The sequence below is a fragment of the Ciconia boyciana genome, chromosome 6, assembly GCF_034638445.1.
Source record: "Ciconia boyciana chromosome 6, ASM3463844v1, whole genome shotgun sequence".
Lineage (NCBI taxonomy): Eukaryota > Metazoa > Chordata > Aves > Ciconiiformes > Ciconiidae > Ciconia > Ciconia boyciana.
The window spans coordinates 32,775,756-32,792,931 of record NC_132939.1 but is presented as its reverse complement, the minus strand read 5'-3'; the positions used below and the strand labels follow the sequence as shown (position 1 = coordinate 32,792,931).

The 17,176-nt window shown below is 44.4% G+C and overlaps 1 protein-coding gene across 1 annotated transcript in view; it reads right to left on the bottom strand.

Moving 5' to 3' along the window:
- The window catches only part of LOC140652884 (deubiquitinase DESI2-like), a 57,797-nt gene that overhangs the window by 18,284 nt on the left and 22,337 nt on the right, over positions 1-17,176 (bottom strand). Inside the window, exons 2-4 of the mRNA XM_072864252.1 lie at positions 2,375-2,388; positions 1,926-1,998; positions 479-572 (exon numbers count right to left, since the gene is read on the bottom strand). Coding sequence (XP_072720353.1) covers positions 479-572; positions 1,926-1,998; positions 2,375-2,388 — 181 coding nt within the window. The remainder of the gene's footprint in view (positions 1-478; positions 573-1,925; positions 1,999-2,374; positions 2,389-17,176) is intronic.

Genomic DNA, 17,176 nt, shown 5'->3' with positions numbered 1-17,176 from the left:
TCAGACTCCTCTAGCAGCTGGCCTGTCCCTTGTGACAGAGTAGCAATAAACACATGAGATGACTTCTGGTACTCTGTGCAGTATTCATAAATAGGTGATACTCATAAAAAGACTAGGTTTTGTTTTTTCCCCTGTGCACTGGCTCTGTGTAACACACAGTTACTCCCATTCTTGCTGACAGGTGAAACTGGGAGCGCAGAAAAGAAAGAAAATGGGAAAAGAGAACTGCATTCATTTGTAAGTATGCTTTTAAACCCTGCCAAACACAGTTCAGCACAGTTCAACAGTTCCCTGTTTGGTGTACATGCTCTTTTATCCACCTCCAAAATCCCTGCAGGGCTGCCTTTGTACCAGGATCATGTAAAGGATGCAGTGAGGGTGCTTATGAGAAGAGGGAAAGAGGGACCCAGAGGAGAGTTACTTCCTATACCGATGACTACCAGGGGGGAGAGGGGAAGAGGTAGAAAAGGGCCCTTACTTGAATTTAAAGGTCTCGCCAAGTTCTACTGCACTGCCAGGTGTGATCTCGAAAATCCCACTGAAAGGGTAGGGATGCCCTCCATAGGCAAACTCTGACAAGGAAAGAAACAGACTGTGAGTAATTGAATGAATGTAATGTCAGGGAAAAGTCTATGGCAGCTGTCCGCACCACTCAGCATCAGCACCAGGGGCTGGGCTATTGCCAACATCGGTTTCAGCCAGACTCTGAAAGCCATTTTCTCTGTCCAGTTACCTATCAGCCTGAGGACACCCTCACAGCTTCCCTCCATGCTAACACTACTGCTTTCCCACAGCACCAGGAATACTCTCAGAGTCTTGTCTCTGTGCCCATCCAGGTGGCTTCCTCTCAGTGGAAAGTTCTGCGGTGGAGGCACCTAGAAACACTACAAGAGACTGTTGGTGGTGGTACTGAGCTGGAAGAAGTCTTTCTAGAGTAGGGAGAAATCAAGTCGTCTTCTTCCAGAGGGATTTACAGGCAGCAACTGTGAATTCTTTGCAGAAAGCCAAGCTGATTGTGCTCTGCTGCCTCAGCATACGAGTCGAGCCAGGAGGTCGCTCCGTGTCATACAGGCCATCTTGCACGGCCTGTGAAACACAGCCTGTAGACCTCACGGTGTCATGCACGCCATCTCGCATGGCCTGTGAAAACTGTGCTCAAGATGGAACATGGCACCCCAGGGGGTTTGTCTACTGCATGGCACTGGCTAAAAATACCATGAGTGAGATATCCCAAGTCATTCCCATTTAATGCTGAAGGAAGAAACGGAAAGTCTCTGATGCTAGTCTGTCCTTCACTGCACTACAGCTGTTTTCCCAGATCCCTTGACTTCTCCTTTTGCAATGTGTGCTCTAATCCGCTTCAACACCATCCAGACCATTTCAAGAGTCTTACAAGACATTTTATTTTCCTTGTAACTCTTCTGTTTCAAAAGAACAGTTTCCAATATCTGGAAATCCAGATTCCAAGATTTCTAGGCCACAGACATTCGTAAAGAATTACTGCAAAATGGATTTAGTCTGACACAGAATTAGCACAAGCACGCATATGCAGCTTGCAAGACAACCACTGATCTGCCTCTCTCTTCCCCCTCCCCATTTCTCCCCTTCTCTTTCTCCCTCCTTCACTGCAGAACTGCTTTCCAACACTGCTTGGTCCCTCCTATCTGCCATCCTGCTACATACCTGTACAAGCTAGAGAGGCTGCAGTTACATGCTGAAAATAAGAAGGGCTACATGGTTCATGACAGAACTGCACAAGTTCCTGCTAGACTCCACAACAGACTCTAAAAAGAGAATCGGCTGAATTTTTCACTCCTCAAAACATTCCTTGACAAAAGCTATAAGTTTAGGGTGCTTTTCTGTATCTGACTGGCCATACAGTTGTCCCCATGTTCTGCAGGTAGTGAAATGGAAGTACTTCATACCTCTGCCGTAGACCTCGATGCCAGAGTGGAAGACACCAATCCCCAAGGTGGAGGTGTATTCATTTATCCAGTACTACAGTAAAAGAAAAGCCACATTTGGAAGCATTAGTGGAAAAGAAACACACTGTCTTGGTCTAGGATATATCCCCCATCTCCCATCCTCAGGGCAACTTCTCTTACGGACAAGAGTGATTTTGAAATTATCTTGAGACAAATTTAGATCCTTACAGATCAACAGAAATGGCCACTGTGTTTATACAGCTGACTGGGATTAGGTCTCCAAAAAATGCTTATCTAGTCCTTTCCACATAAGGCATTTGCCTGTATTTCTTGATATAACTGGACCAGAACCTGCATACATCCAGCTGCTACAGGATGTGTGATTATTTATCTATCTTCTCACGTAAATAGCTGACACTGAGCCAGTTTTACCAATTCACTTGTCTTACCTGATCTTCAAACTCTTGAGTTAAAGAATCCCCAATTATTTTCTGACACTCACGTAAATAGCTGACACTGAGACAGTTTTACCAATTCACTTGTCTTACCTGATCTTCAAACTCTTGAGTTAAAGAATCCCCAATTATTTTCTGCACACCATTTTACATCACCTCCCAACATCTACTTTTTATTAAGTTGTTTTTAGGCAATGAGATCTTGGAGACAGAGATCCATTCCTCCCGTAGGTCAGAGGAGTACCATTTAGTAGTTATCTATATGACACTGGTAACTGCTTTGTAGAAAAAAAGAAGCTCCAAGCATACTAGTCAACATTTTGCTTAGAGGCACCATATACTACCAGGCATTGTTTCCAGAAGGGACAAGGGCTTGCTGCTCCAAAATTAGGTCCAAGGTGACCACAACTTCACCCAAATCAAAGACAAATTTTCAAGAGCAGGTGTTAAGTGACTTCATTGCTCTGGAGTCCAGCACTGCCCTGGTACATTTAGAGCAGAGGAATACTGCAGTCCGGTGCATGCAAGCGACACTCCTCCACCAAGCACTGCTCACTGTTTCCACCACACCATGAAGGACAGTGCAGACACCTAAACAAGTCCCAGCTAAGCTAATTCTGGAGCAGGAAGCCACACAGCCATGCCAGGGCAGTGCTGCATTGGAGATAATTAGCCCTGCTCAGCACCAGTATTTATTAGGTTAGCTGCAGAGCTGTGCTGCTACAGAAATGATGTTTTCAGGCAATGAGTGGAAACTGCCCGTGCCTGGTATGTTTACAGTTCACTTACGGCTACTGGGCAGTGAAGATGCATCTGTAGTAACTCAGAGCAACTGAATTCTTATTTTAATCAAGCACTGCAAGAAAAGCGAGTGTTGCTCACTTGTCCCTGTACAATGACATGACAGGTTCATTCAGCTAAAATTGTCTTTTGGGTCTGGTAGCTGCTTCTGGTGGAGCCAGAATAAGCTGCACCTTCCCTGGTGTCTGGCGTCACTGAGCTGCCACGGTATGAGTGAGAACCCCTCTGCTGTCAGGTAACCAGAGGTCTGGCATACTCCATCTACTTTCCTCACACTGCTTGCTTATGTATTTTTGATGACTGCAGTAGCTCTGTAAATCACCTAGAAATGCTTTCTGTGAGACCACTGCTCCTGTGGAAAAACACAGTAGCTTTGATGTGAAAAGTGCAGACCCAGGCCTGACTTAATGTATGGCCAGTCTTGATACCTTAAACTATGATGTCCCCCAAAATGCTTGCCTCTGGCAGTACAGACGTTCCGTTTCCCTCCAGAAAATGCTGTAATGCTTCTTGTTCTTTGTGAGTTTTGGTATCGCAAATGATGTATTACTGCAGGAGGGCAGCAAACCACCTGACCCTAGCTGGACCCCTGCCCACTGCTCTCTTCAGACCTTATATAACCTCCACTTACCTCTTCACTTGAATTATGCAAACTCTTGTTTTTAAGGATACATCAGAGCATTGGACTGGAGCTAGGTCACGTAGCTCTCAACCTCTGCCAGCACATTAGCAGTGAACCCCCTGTTAAAATACCATGCCTGGTACTTAGGGACACGATGTGCCCTTGCCTTCTGCAGCCCTCTCCACAGATCTCTGTTGCCCTGTCCTCTGCAGCAAGAATATCCCTGCTCTGACTGGGGAAGAAGATACAGAGGTGGAGGCTGCATTCGGGAGCCCTTACGACACCAGCCACATCCGCTGAGGAGACCAAAGCCCGTCTCCCATGGACACGTAGCCCTCAGTTCAGTTCTTTGATCTCCCAGATCTCATGGGTTAACTCCTCAGACTCTCAGATAGTCTCAGTAAGCTTCAGAGAAACACTGGTTTCTACAGAGTCCCACTGTAACAACTCCCAGAGGATATGGTAAGTAGGTTGTCTTCTTCCCTCAGGCTGAGCTATTGTCTCACAGCAACAATACAAGCACAACATGTCCAGGTCACGCCAGCTGCTTTGCTTAGAGGAGTAACTAATAGGAAGAGAAGGGAGACTTTTTAAATTAGCAGTGCTCTTGCTAGGTATCAAAGTCAGGGCTATCTGCAGAGGCTGCTCTGCTGATGCAGATTTGTATTTCAAACAAGAAAGTTAAACTGAAAGCTACTTTCAGCTATGGCTTCTTCTTCTTCCATGTTAAAGTTTACATTGGATCCAAACAACAAATAAGCAAGCAAGCAGGGAAAACCAAACCTCTCCTTGATTACCATGTTAGAATAATGCACGGAGACCTGTTCACCTCATATGTGCACAGCACTGTCAGAACACAAGTCCTCCTTGTCCCCCATCTGCCTGCACTGCTCTTGTTTCCAGCACAGAGCCACAGCCCCTGAAACCCACCCTGCCCAACTGAAGGAGCCAAGAGTCAGGCTGCAGGACAGCTCTGGAAACACAAATGATGAGGAGGCCCCACCAGAGATAAAAGACAGATGAGCAAAAGTATTTCTCTGGCTGATACCAGGTGTTACGACCATCACATGGACATTTTTGTATTTAAATGGTCTATTTTTCACTATGAATCCCTTTAATGAACTATTATGGACTGAACTGCAACACCCTCGGCCATACCTGAATTTGAACTGAACAGAAGCTGTACTGGTTTAGTACTTTCTTTCCAATAACTTCAATAACACAAAGGCATTATTGAAGTGGGATCTGATTTGCATCTTGGTTCACCGCAAATAAAAATTTTCAGTATTATCTATTAGCAGGACCAAAATGCAAAGCAGCTCTGAATCGTGGCTGCCACTGTCCTCATCTCACCCCTGTCTCCAGGGTGCTGCAGAATCTGCCTCCGGTGTGCGACGGAACTCGCAGTGAACGCCTCACGGCACTTTGGCACATGCCACGGCTTGTCTCGGGGGGAAGCTATGCTAAAGCGAACATGTCAGTCACTTGCTGAGCTGGAAGAGAGAATCCAAGCCAGATCTGAAACCAGGTTTGTACACACATGCACGAGCTGGCCTCGTTTTCCAAGGGGTTTGCAATTCTGAGCATAAGAACAGCAGCCACAGTCAGCAAATACTCATCTCTGGAGTAAATTGGCTATTGCTTAGATTAAAAACAAAAATCTGCAGCCTGTTCTGAGTGAGTCAGATGGAAGAGCCAGGGAATCGAATACAGCAGTATCTTAAAGGGAGCTGTGATTCATGCCTGCATTGCATACTGCCTGCAAAATTGTGCCGTAAGCCCTACACAAAGGGACTTGGAGCATTCTGTCTCATTTCCATCTTCAACAGAGACAGAGAACAGCTCAGAAGCGAAGAGAGGCAGTGAGGAGAGCTAACCAGACTGCAACCGATTCACAAAAGCAGCAGATAGCCCAGGACTCAAAATTCAAACCCAGAGAGGAACCTCTTTGCATTTACAGTTTGTAGTGTATCAGTTAAGAGCTTTTAATGCAGGTCCCTGACAAAGTAGAATTTGAAATTTTCCAGTTTCTATTCAAGCCTTCCCCAATTTCCTGGTTGGTTTGATTCAGAGATCGAAGTGTCTGGTGAGATAGTTTAGATTCTGGGAGATACTCTGAGTCAGTTGTTGTGTTATTCACTTCATTTATCCATCTTTCACACAGAGGTAGAAGTGGAAGTCTCACTGGGACAGTGAGCCATGCCCTAACTTTCCAGAAAGGAAAGAAACTAAAAAGCTTCATTATATCAATATGCTTCTGGTAGGTCTAGGATGGAGAAGCAGATGGTGTGCTGCTAGCAGATTATGTCATCCTGGGACTTTTCAGAGCAGGAGTTCCTGGGAACTCCTACCAGAAACATGGGCTTCCAGACAGGAGAGGCCCATCCATATAACCACTAACTTCTACCATCAATTAATATCATAGTATAACGTTGACGTTTCTATCACTAACTTTCTCTTTTTCCCTACTTCAGACCATTATTTTCCATGGTGTATCACCAAAATCTTTCCTGCATAACTGTGCTGAGCAGCTTAACTAACCAGCTCCCCAGAGGCTGAAGACAAAAGCACCTCTGTGGCTATCTCAGATACTACTTTCTCTGAGCAGCCAACACACTAAGCAATATTCCATTTATCACCCTAGTACAGACTGGATATTCCACTCCACCACATCCATCCACTGCTGAACAGACACTAATCCATCCTTTCTTATGATCTGTATGAACACATAGAAAAGAAATCCACTGGGAGTTGGTAAACAAATCTGGTTTCAGCAAATAGTTGCGAACTCTGAGTATTCAAAGGAAGTGTTGTAGATTCTTGCTATGCTCTTCTACTCTTCACTAGGTATCACACACAATCATCGTCTGAGCCAGAATACCAGGCTAGATTGGGGTTTTGTTCTGACCTAGCCTGATTGCTCTGATGTCTGTGCATGACCACACACACTACTTTGAAAAAGATACCTTTACCAAGCATGGGTTCAGATGATGAACCAGTAACTAACTTAACCATATCTCCTCTCAAAGCACCGTCTGCATATATTTCAGTAGGATTGCTTCCTTTTCCCTGGCAAAGCTTTGTTTTTAGGAGCAAGCTTTGTGTTTAGGAGAAAGAGAATAACAGTAAAGGGGGACCAGAGCTATAGAGGATATTCTGACATTGCTAGTGAGCAAGGACCATGTTAAGGGACTGAAGGAAATGGCCAAATCATCTCACCCTCTTCAGATCATGAAGCTCTTCTGGTAGCACAGGTCCAATGGCAGACTGTCTGCCCTATCACCTAGGCTTGATTTTAATCCTTTCCTCTTTGAGAGCCACGTCACACACCATAACACCAAGCTCTCCTTGGTAGAGATGATGTCTCCTCTCTGTAGGACGGGGGAGCTTGCTCACCACAGAAGAGACCCTTGGCTCAACAAATCCAAGTGGAAGACACCCAGGGCTCCAGATGCTAACTAGTGTGCTCTGTGAAAGGAGTCAGACGGGAAAGAGCATCTCTTCACACCTCTGCCTTTATTAGATACACCGTGTAAAGTCTTTTCCCAGAGGCTTAGTCCTGGGCTTGGCAGTGCTTGGCCCCTGCAGTCAACTTACCTAGGCAGCCTCATGAAAACATGCAGAGGAGTGTGTGTACTAATAAATGCACTGATCCATTGTATCTCAAACACCAGGAAAATCCTCTGCTATGTTAAAGCTCAACACAAAAGCCAGTATTAAAGGCAACATCAGATTGATGCAGGAGACCAGCCAGGGAGCATCAAAGAAATATCTCAGCATTATTTTCTGGTATGTGTTGATCCAGATGAAGCTAGAGAACATTACTTCAGGTGAGTGAAATCCCAGCCCTACATAATGAAGTGTAAAACACTCAGCAACTTCAGAAGAGTTTCAGCTTCCCCCAGTACATTTTTCTAAACCAGGATCCAGACTCCTGGGCCCACAGAGATAGAAGGAGAGAGCCCAAAACAGATCACAGACTTGATTCCCTTAGTAATGCTTGCAGTGGTGAAGGAAGCATTACCTCAACTACAGACATGCAGGACAGGGGGCCTCCCACAGATCTTTGCCAAGGCTCTTCAGTCATATTGCAGCAGCGCTCCCTTATGTCCCACAGCCCTAGGCATGCACACAGTTCTGCCAATGTGTCTCAGTCCTTCTGCTGTTCACCTCTTCTGGCCTGGAGCTCTAGAATGACATTAAATTATACAGCATGGCTGCTATTAGTAAGTTTTCTTTAGCAATTGGATGAGACTCAAGCTCATTTCAGTGTGACCTGTGTCTCTCACACTCAGTTCTCCAGAGGTCCAAGGCTTGTATATTAACCAAGCCTAAAATGCTATTTCCCTAATATACTGAGAATACAGATTAAGCGGGAAAGGATTTAAATGCATGTGGGCAGAACAGCAACTAAAAAAGAAGCTTAACAGGATATTGAGGAGTGATGACACAGGCCTGTCTTTGGTACTTCATACCTGTGAAAAAGCTATCTCGGTGGGTCCTCACTCCAGCACACGCCGAACACTACTCTTCCTGGCTGGAGGATCACCTCCTATGCCAAGTCCTCTTCACTGTTGGTAAAAGCTATCAATCTGCAAGTCATGGGCCAGGGTGTGACAGCCTGTCAGGTCACTCCAAATTCAATTAGCCGAAAGTGCCTGCTTTAGTCAGGTATGCTAACTTTCACTTAGAATGCCAGCTAGTGTTAAAGAAACAAAATACTGCAGTAAGCAGGTGTCTGTTTATAAACAGGCTCAGCCTCCAGTTGCAATAGGCAATAGCTTGCAAGTCTCAAGAAAAACAGTTCTCAGAGTGTGGTCATTGGCATATTTGCAAACAACCCAACTGGCAGAACGGATCAAAGCTTGAGGAACTACAGGGTTTCTTCCAGGAGAGCATCCAAGTGTTAAGAAATCTGCAGCTTCAATGCAGCCAGAGAGCTTGATGTAGCTCTGATGAAGCAGGGATACAGGGTTATACAAGGACCCCACTCAAGGCCCCCACTTCAGGCGTGGACTGGGACACTTCAGGCTTGGACTGGGACAGGACAACTGGCCGGAGAATAGACATCTGAGGAGCAGAGTCACATTACAGAAAGAAGAAAAAGACAAGGCATCTCTTGGCATGCAACTGCCTCTGCTCTGCTGCATTTTGAATGAAAGGAGCTTCTGCTGAGGATAGTTCTCCACCCTTCAGGTTAATACACTCTAATAGACCGGGAATTTCCTGGGAAACGACAGCCTGAAATTTACACCTTATACTGCTAAACATATTCCCTCATTCCTTCATGCAAACCCACAAATGCTAAGAGAAGAGACACAAGGCAAGATGCTCAACTGCACCCTCGAGAGGAATGACAGGCCGAGCCTCTGTAGTACTGCGACAGCCAACTCTGTCTCAGCAGCTCTTCTATTTCAGCCAGGTTCTGCTCTGCAAAGGATCTTTTCCTCTCAGGTTGGGCTAAATACATTCCTTAACTGGCTCTTCAGGAGGAATTTGGAGGTTGCCGTGGCTTTCCAGACATTATAATATGCTTCTGAATTGCCTGGTGCATGAGCCAACACTAAAATCTTTGCAATCATGAAGCATAAAGAGCTTATTTCAGTGGCTTCTGAAATGCTGTATGTGGATTAAAAACTGATGCTGCCGCTGAGGGAGAGTTGGAAATCTACTTATGCTTCGGTGTTCTGACGCAATGCGATTTTACTGGAAGAATAGCAGGATAGAAGAAAATATTAATCATGCTGCGGAGAGGAAACTGTATGCATTTCAGCAGTTAACTTCTGGGTGTATTCGGAATATTTTTAATTAAAAATCACAACCAAGATTTAGCTGCGAGAATGGGATACCTTCAGTGTTTCCACTTACAGCCTCATCCTACAAAAGGGCAGGCACAGTCCTGGCTCAATATACTGGTGTTACATGAAGTCTCTTAAAACTTTCTGCTTTCTCCATTACTGTTCCACTTTCTACCCTGTTGCACTGACAGCAGGCGTTGTCCTGAGCAGAGCTTCCTTCCTGCAACCACATCTGGGAGGAAGTTTACCACTCTATCTTTTGCCTCAAGCCATACACATTTGTAGCCTGCTATTCAGAAGGCAGCTGATCCAGTGCGCTCTCCATTAAATACAGTTGACTTTTGTTGGGGACAGTGAACACTCATCCAACCTATGTTTCAGAGCTTGAGTGGAAACCGGCCTTACCAATGGAGAGACAGGGCAACTAGCTGGCTAAATTAAGCAGCTATTTTCTGTCCCTGCAGAATGAACATCCCTGTCTCTTCTGTTTGCAAGTGCACACAAAAGCCAGCAGAAGTTAATCCACCAGCCCAAGGGTTTGTCACACCAGTCATGACACTAATGGCCCAGCTTGGGTGTCTGCGTACACAACATGGTATTTGTAGTAGATTGTACCATATGACAAGCAATATGCCATTTTTCCAACCTCCACCTGCTTCCCTTAACCTCATTCCTGACTGTGCCTGAAAGATTCAGCTGAAGGGGCCGGGGTTGGACTGGGCGCATGCAACAGAAGTCACTGAGGGGGAGTTGCTGGAGATGGGTGCAGCATGTGCCAGTGCTGACAGCTGTCCCAGACAGTGGTCTCATCATAAGCCCTGCAGAAGGACTATCCTTGCTATTGCACACCACATCGCATGCTGTATCTCCTTAGTTTTGACAACTTTCATGTACAATCTTAATCTCAAGTATATGGAGCCAGAAAAAAAAAGTGTCCATTTGCAGGATTACACTGAAGTGTATTTACTCAGGGAATGTGCCTGAGAAACTTGGATGTGTTATAAACTTAGCAAAGTGCCAATGCCTTTGCCTTAGATGCATTCACAATGACAAATTGAGAGGTATTCAGAAAGAACAGCAGCAAAATGATCAGGGAAATGGCGAGACTGACTTATAAGAGAATTAATTCAGAAGAGTTAATAGCTTGGCAAAGCAATGACTACAGATGACAAATTTGCAAACATTTGAAGGGCTGACATGAATTATGGGAGAAGACTTCTTAAGGATGATATGAAAGGATTCAAGTAGGAGTAACATACTCAGCTTAAAAAGAAGAGAGACTTTGGCTAAGTGTTTAGAAGTTTCCTGGCAGTAGGAAAGCACATGCAAACGTTTGTATGACTGAAAGCCAGATATCAAGAAAGCCTTAGTGTGCCTGTACAGGACAGAGCATTGAATGGTCTGAAACATTTTCCTCTGCTAATATCTAGGAGGCTGTTAACATCCTCAGTTGAGCATATTTCAGACCCTGCACACCTATGTGCATTGTGAGCCCTCAGACCAGTCTTCAGAGCGTGTCAGGAAGTACGCTTCCCATCAAAGAGGATTCAGGTTGTTATCCCACAAAAAAAAACATAGGAAGATAAATACCCTACACCGTGGTTCACCAGGAGACATCTAAAGCACAGTGCAGATGCTTTGAGTCTGGAACTAGCTTGGCACTGACAGGCCTGGTAGGGTCAGAATTATGGCCTCAGGGCTCTCTGTCCTTCATCTTGCAGGAAAGATGTAACTTAGAACTGTAATAATTAATAAATAGGGGTGTTAAATGATTTCTCAGATGTGAAATAACGCTGTGGCTAGGCCCTGCTCAGACCAAGAAACATTAACACCTCCTTCTCCTTGTTGGTAAGGATCCTTGCTGTCTTCTGTGGACCTCTACTAGTCTTTCTCTCCAATGAATAGACTAGCCCTGTCCCAATGTCCAGCATTACAGAGGGAAAGCAGACATTTAGTGCATCCTTTGAAAATGCACTCCAGTCTACATATCAATCTTTCCTAGGCCAAAGCATCTGCCTTTGTTCAGAGAATCGGGCTGCAGGTAACATGCAGCCCAAGCCCTCCGCAGAATGGCTGATTGCCTAACAGCTGTAGCATGTCCCTGAAGCGCTGAAAAGCACAGTCCATCTCTCTGCTCTGGCAGATAGGTAGCAAGGATTTGGACTTCAGCCAGTCATATTGAAGATGAACACCCTAATCACCAACTATAGCTCCTCCATCAAAGTGATGAATGCACATGTAAACAGCTCCAGCAGGGGAGATTGAGAGAGATCCATGCCACCAAATAAACCAGCAGTTAAGACTTTTCTACCAAGGGCTCATCTAGATCCCTGCTCAAGTTCCTCAATTTCTCTCCCATAGTAGCAAAATACTAATATGACACTGATTCTTCTGCACTGGCTTGCTCTCTCTTAAGGTGCTCCTGCCTGGCCAAACACAAATACCTACTTTCTGGCTAGCTCAGGCACACCAATAGTCCGTGCCTGACCACCTAAAGCAGATTTCTTGGGATCTTTTCTTGACTTTCTAATGAGAACATCCAAAACACGAATGTCTTTCAAACTACGGCATAGTTTGAAACACCCTCCACTATGCTGTCTCCATTCATAAGTAACTCAGGAACAAAGTGTTGCTCAGCAGGATCCAATTCATAGGTACAGCCATCAGAGCCTTTGGGGGAGAAAATGAATACCTATGACAAAAAAAAGTCTGCTCATCCTGTTAACAAGGGGCAGAGCTCCATGGCTAGGTGGACTGGAGCATCTGCTCTTCTTCCTGAATGGTGTTTCTTTCCGTTATCTTCTGACAGTTACTCAGACCTGCCAGGTGATCCAGACAAACATACTCAATCCTCATTTCATATCATAAGGCTTGCTTACCTGCCAAGATCAGTCTGCTTTTTCTCCAAACCATATCTAGTCAGTGGTAGGGGAACGGAGAATCATCTCCACAGTGCTAGGCTGTGACCATCCTGAAGGGAAGGGATGCAACAGACTAACAATAAAGCCCCTATTGTCAGAGACATGACCTTGAAAATTTTGATCAGCTGCATGCAGGCCACTTTCAACTTTATTTTGGCAGGAACATTCCTTCACGTGCTGCCATCTGAAGGCATATTGTGCCGAGGTAGAACAGGAGTGGGGAGAAAACCTCTCAGCAATGACTACCAAGTGGAAGGAATTAGGAATCAAGCTTGACTCAGAGCTAGAAATTTCTGTAAAGATGAAAGCATTAAAAACCAAAAAGAAACAAAGCAAGGGGAGAGAGAGCAGGTTCATCATCATCTGGTTCTTTGCCTATCCCTGGAGAAGTAAACCTCTCTGATGTAATACTAGAGGGGAAAGTCACTCGGGAATTGCTGCTCTGGAAACCAAGAGGCTGAAGATTGTTCCTATGCATGGCAGAGGAGGCAACTATGGAGGTATACACTTTCTGTAAATTTAAAGATATACTCAAAGGTTTGTTTTGTTTTTATGGTCTCAGATCAGGTGATTCAACAAGACCCTGCTTCTCTACTTTGCAATTGTTCCTAGGATTTCAAAATACTTTGCAAGCATTAAATTGCTAAGCCTCACAGCATTTGCGTGAAGCAGGAAGACATTCTTTGTTTTAGCGGTAGGGGAAGAAAATACCAGCATACAGCTTGTCCTATGACTATGAAGACACAGCAAATTGGGAGCAGAGATGAGCTCAGCATCCTGGCTTGAAGGTTAACAATCCAAAAACACTTCCATACTGCCCACCAAAAAGAAGTGATCTACAGGACTGTCACGAGGTTTGTTGAAGTGGAAAGCAGTGAGGCTGATCCACCAAAGCTCCTCTTCTGAAAAGGGGCATCACAGTGGCTTCCTTTGCCAAAGACACTATAACCGACTGAAAAACTATCATCCTACCTGACAAACAGAATTAGAGAAGAAGAATATGGAGGAGGCTTTTTAAAAGTTTCAACTGTGGTTTTTCAGCTTGAACTGTCTCCTGAGGAGTTCTAGCCTTAAAAGTCAAACCTCTTATTGACAACACTGTACTCATAGTTGCATTACAACCTGATTCTTTAATGCTTTCACCAAGGCTAACAGCCTCCTAGATACACAAGGCAGGGACATCTACTCTCTTTATACCAAGAAAGTATAAGAAACTAGTTAAAACAACTTCTGACTTCTGCCAAGTTCCTACATGGATAACTACTTGGAGAAGACTGAGGTAACAACAAAGTCATTGTAATTACAGCCATCACAAAGGGATAAGAAGTCCCTTTATGATGTCACAGAACGACCAAGAACACCACAGGCAATGGAATAAATAGTCCTTTTGTTCCATCCCATTAATGGAGAGCACAATAACATGTTGTTTTCAACCTGTTGTGCAGAGACCCAAGGGAGACAGCAGACTACTTCAGAGGAATCTGCAGGCTGGCAGGCTTACATTTGTTAGAAAAAATCTTCAGTAGAAAAAAAAAAAATTAGAGGCACACAGACTTTAAGGGAAAGAAAATTATTGCCCAAAAGAGAGCAGGGAAAAAAATCTTGGGTTCAAACAGGAGGTGGAAGCATGTTCAAACATCCATAGACAAACTACTGATGGAGGACAATCCCATAGCTAGGATGTCAAACAAGGACTTGTGAGGTTCATATTCCCGGCTCTGCTGTGGACATACTATAGATTTACTTTGGACGAGGTCAAAACTGAGAATTTCATCACGATGTTACTACATTCAACTTCAAAACAGTGATCCTCCAAATTCTTCTTCAAATTCCCATTTACCCTGAAGTGTTTAACACCGTCAGTATCAGCAATCTGAATGCAAAGACCTTCCCACTCCACTGCTGCTAAAACAGGTGGGCTCCATACTCAGATAATGAGAATTCCCAATAGAGATGGTGATCCCAGCTCTCCTTTCCAGCACTGATTGTTTGCTGCTGGAAGTCTGTGGACATAGGCCTCACCCTGGGATTCCTAATGGCAGCAATAGGATCTCATAGCCAGGAGTTAAACCTATCCACAAGCGAATCTGGATCCCTGCACAAAATTAAAAAAGAAAGTAACACTCCCCAGATCTCCTGTCCATGCAAGTGCTATGTAATGCCAAAATCCAGTCCAGTGCTTACTTGTCATATAGGTATGTAAATTCTCACTCCCTGGCTCATTCCCACTCACTTGCCAAAAACAGTTGTGCCTGTCCTGTGAGGCAGCAGCAGCAGCATCAGAAAAGAGCAAGGTGGGGTCTGTTTGCACCTAAGGAATCTATACTCCGTGCTGGCTTTGATGGCACGTGTTCAAAATACCTCACGGTGCCCATGACAGAAATTGGCCACGTGCCATTAACATTAGTTTGCTATTGGGGGGGGGGGGGCGGGGTGGAAAAAAAAAATATCAATATTTATCTCTAAGCTTCTGAGAAGGGAATCTCTTCTCCAGCATGGATGGGGGAAACCCTTTCACAATGTGAGCTGAGATTTTTCCTGGAGAGTTTCCAGGGGCCATGCCTGGCTGGCAGTGTGCCTACCCAGCTTAGCTTAGAAAAATACTGGCAAATACAGATTCCCTCAGCTAGTGACTTGTTCTTTTTTCCCTACAGTGCTTTGTCCTGTCTTGGATAAAACTCTTCAAATACAGTGCCAATTTCACACAGTGCCTCACATCTCTCTGCATTATCTTTTCCTACAAGAAAAAGGATACGAGTATATTTTTGCCACAATCATACACTCTCTCTGCTGTTCCAGCACAATTACCGAAGAATCATATTGCAGTGATGTCTCCAGATTAGAATTTAAGGGATAAAACAGAAAGCAAGGGACTTGAATATAGCAATGATACAATACTGTTGTGCCATGGAGATTCAAATACACCTTCCCTCAAAAACCCAGTTTCTGCTGGTCTGAAGAAGACAGTAAAAGAGTAGAGCGAGGATCATTTCCTTGAGAAGGGAACTGTTTAAAGAAGGGGTAGCTATATAACCTAGCACAATGCCAAATTGGGTTGTTGGAATAATTATCTTCTACAAAGCACAAAACTGATATAAAAATAGCCATCAGGGAAGTTCAGATAGAAACTCGTTTATAACCCATGATCCCAGGGCTTCTATGCTGAGTGATTTTAGCACTGTTTAAAATGACCAAAGATACTAACCACTAATAGTTTTGGAAATGAGTAATCATTTCTGATTGTCAGCATTTAGCTATTGGATGCTGACAAACTGCTTTAAGGATACTTTTGCCCCCCCACCCCCGATGAAGATGCAACAGAATAATATGTGCAGCATGCCATGACAGCTGGGAAAAAATTAAAAAGCTGTGGGAGTATCTTAATGACTCTGATGCAATATGCTCTACTCTGGTTTGTCTGGGGGCTACAGGGGATTTCCATCCCGCCCCCCCCAAGGATTCCCACTGTCTTTATTTAATGAGCAGCATTGGACATGCAGCTCTGAAATACCACTTAATAGCCATCCCTTGCTGAAAGACAGAGATGACAGTTAGCAGCAGTGCCTGGCAACAAATCATCAGCGTTTAGTACTATGAAGATACTGTTTTGGGTGAAAACCATTTCAGATTAAGATGTGGGTGTTTGTCCCTTCAAAGGGACAGCCTCTGTGCTTGCTTCTCCCGAGGGTCACACACAGCGTTGCACAGGGAGAGGCACAAACATGCCAGTGCAGCTTCTTTGGAAAACACAAAATCTATCCTTTCTTACTCCTTGCTCCCACCCTGTAAACAGCACAGCATGTATGAGACCAGCATTGGAATATCATTCAGGCTGCCCTAAATATTTTCCTTCTTCTGGGCACAGTAATAATTTTACACTTGTGCTAAAGCAAAACTTCTGTGCTAGTCCACTGTGTGTTGCATCCGTCTAGAAACAGACCTGAAATGACCCTAGTGATTCAGCCAACTGGTTTCTTCATGGACATGCATCTTACGGATCTTACAGTAGTATCTCCACATCTGAAATGTACCCAGTGAGACCAGGGACTGAAGGGGAAGAGGGAAGATAAGGAAATACTTCAGTAAGATGAAGAAGGAGACTATGCCTTATGTAGCAGGTTTCACTGGGAATATTTCTGCCCCTTCCTCCCCCCCATTTGTATTTATTTCTATAAAAATCCATTAGATACTGCAACTGCACCTTGGCTCCTATTTATTTTAGTGAAAAGAGAAACGGTTGTATATTTGTACCGTGGCATGCAAATGGTATTGTCTGCCAGATCCCTCAGAGACCTGCCAAAAAATTCTCCTGCATGCAGAGTAGACATCTAATCCGAACTGTGGCCAGGCTAATGTAGAAGAAAGAGGTAAGCACTATAAATGCCTCATCTAGCTCACAACATCCCTCTTAACATCAGACATCTGCTCTCAAATTAAACTATCCCCCTGGTTTAGCCCTTTTAAGAACCTTCTAGATATCTATTGTAGGAAAACAAGGCCTTATTCAGCCCTCACTGACAATGGCCCACCACCTTTCTCAAAAGCAGATTGTAACTCATTTCTAGGAGTGAAGAAGCACACTCCAAGTACACCCCCATTTTGATTAGTACCAAAAAATAAGAGCCAGTGCTCTTAATAATAGGACACTACACAC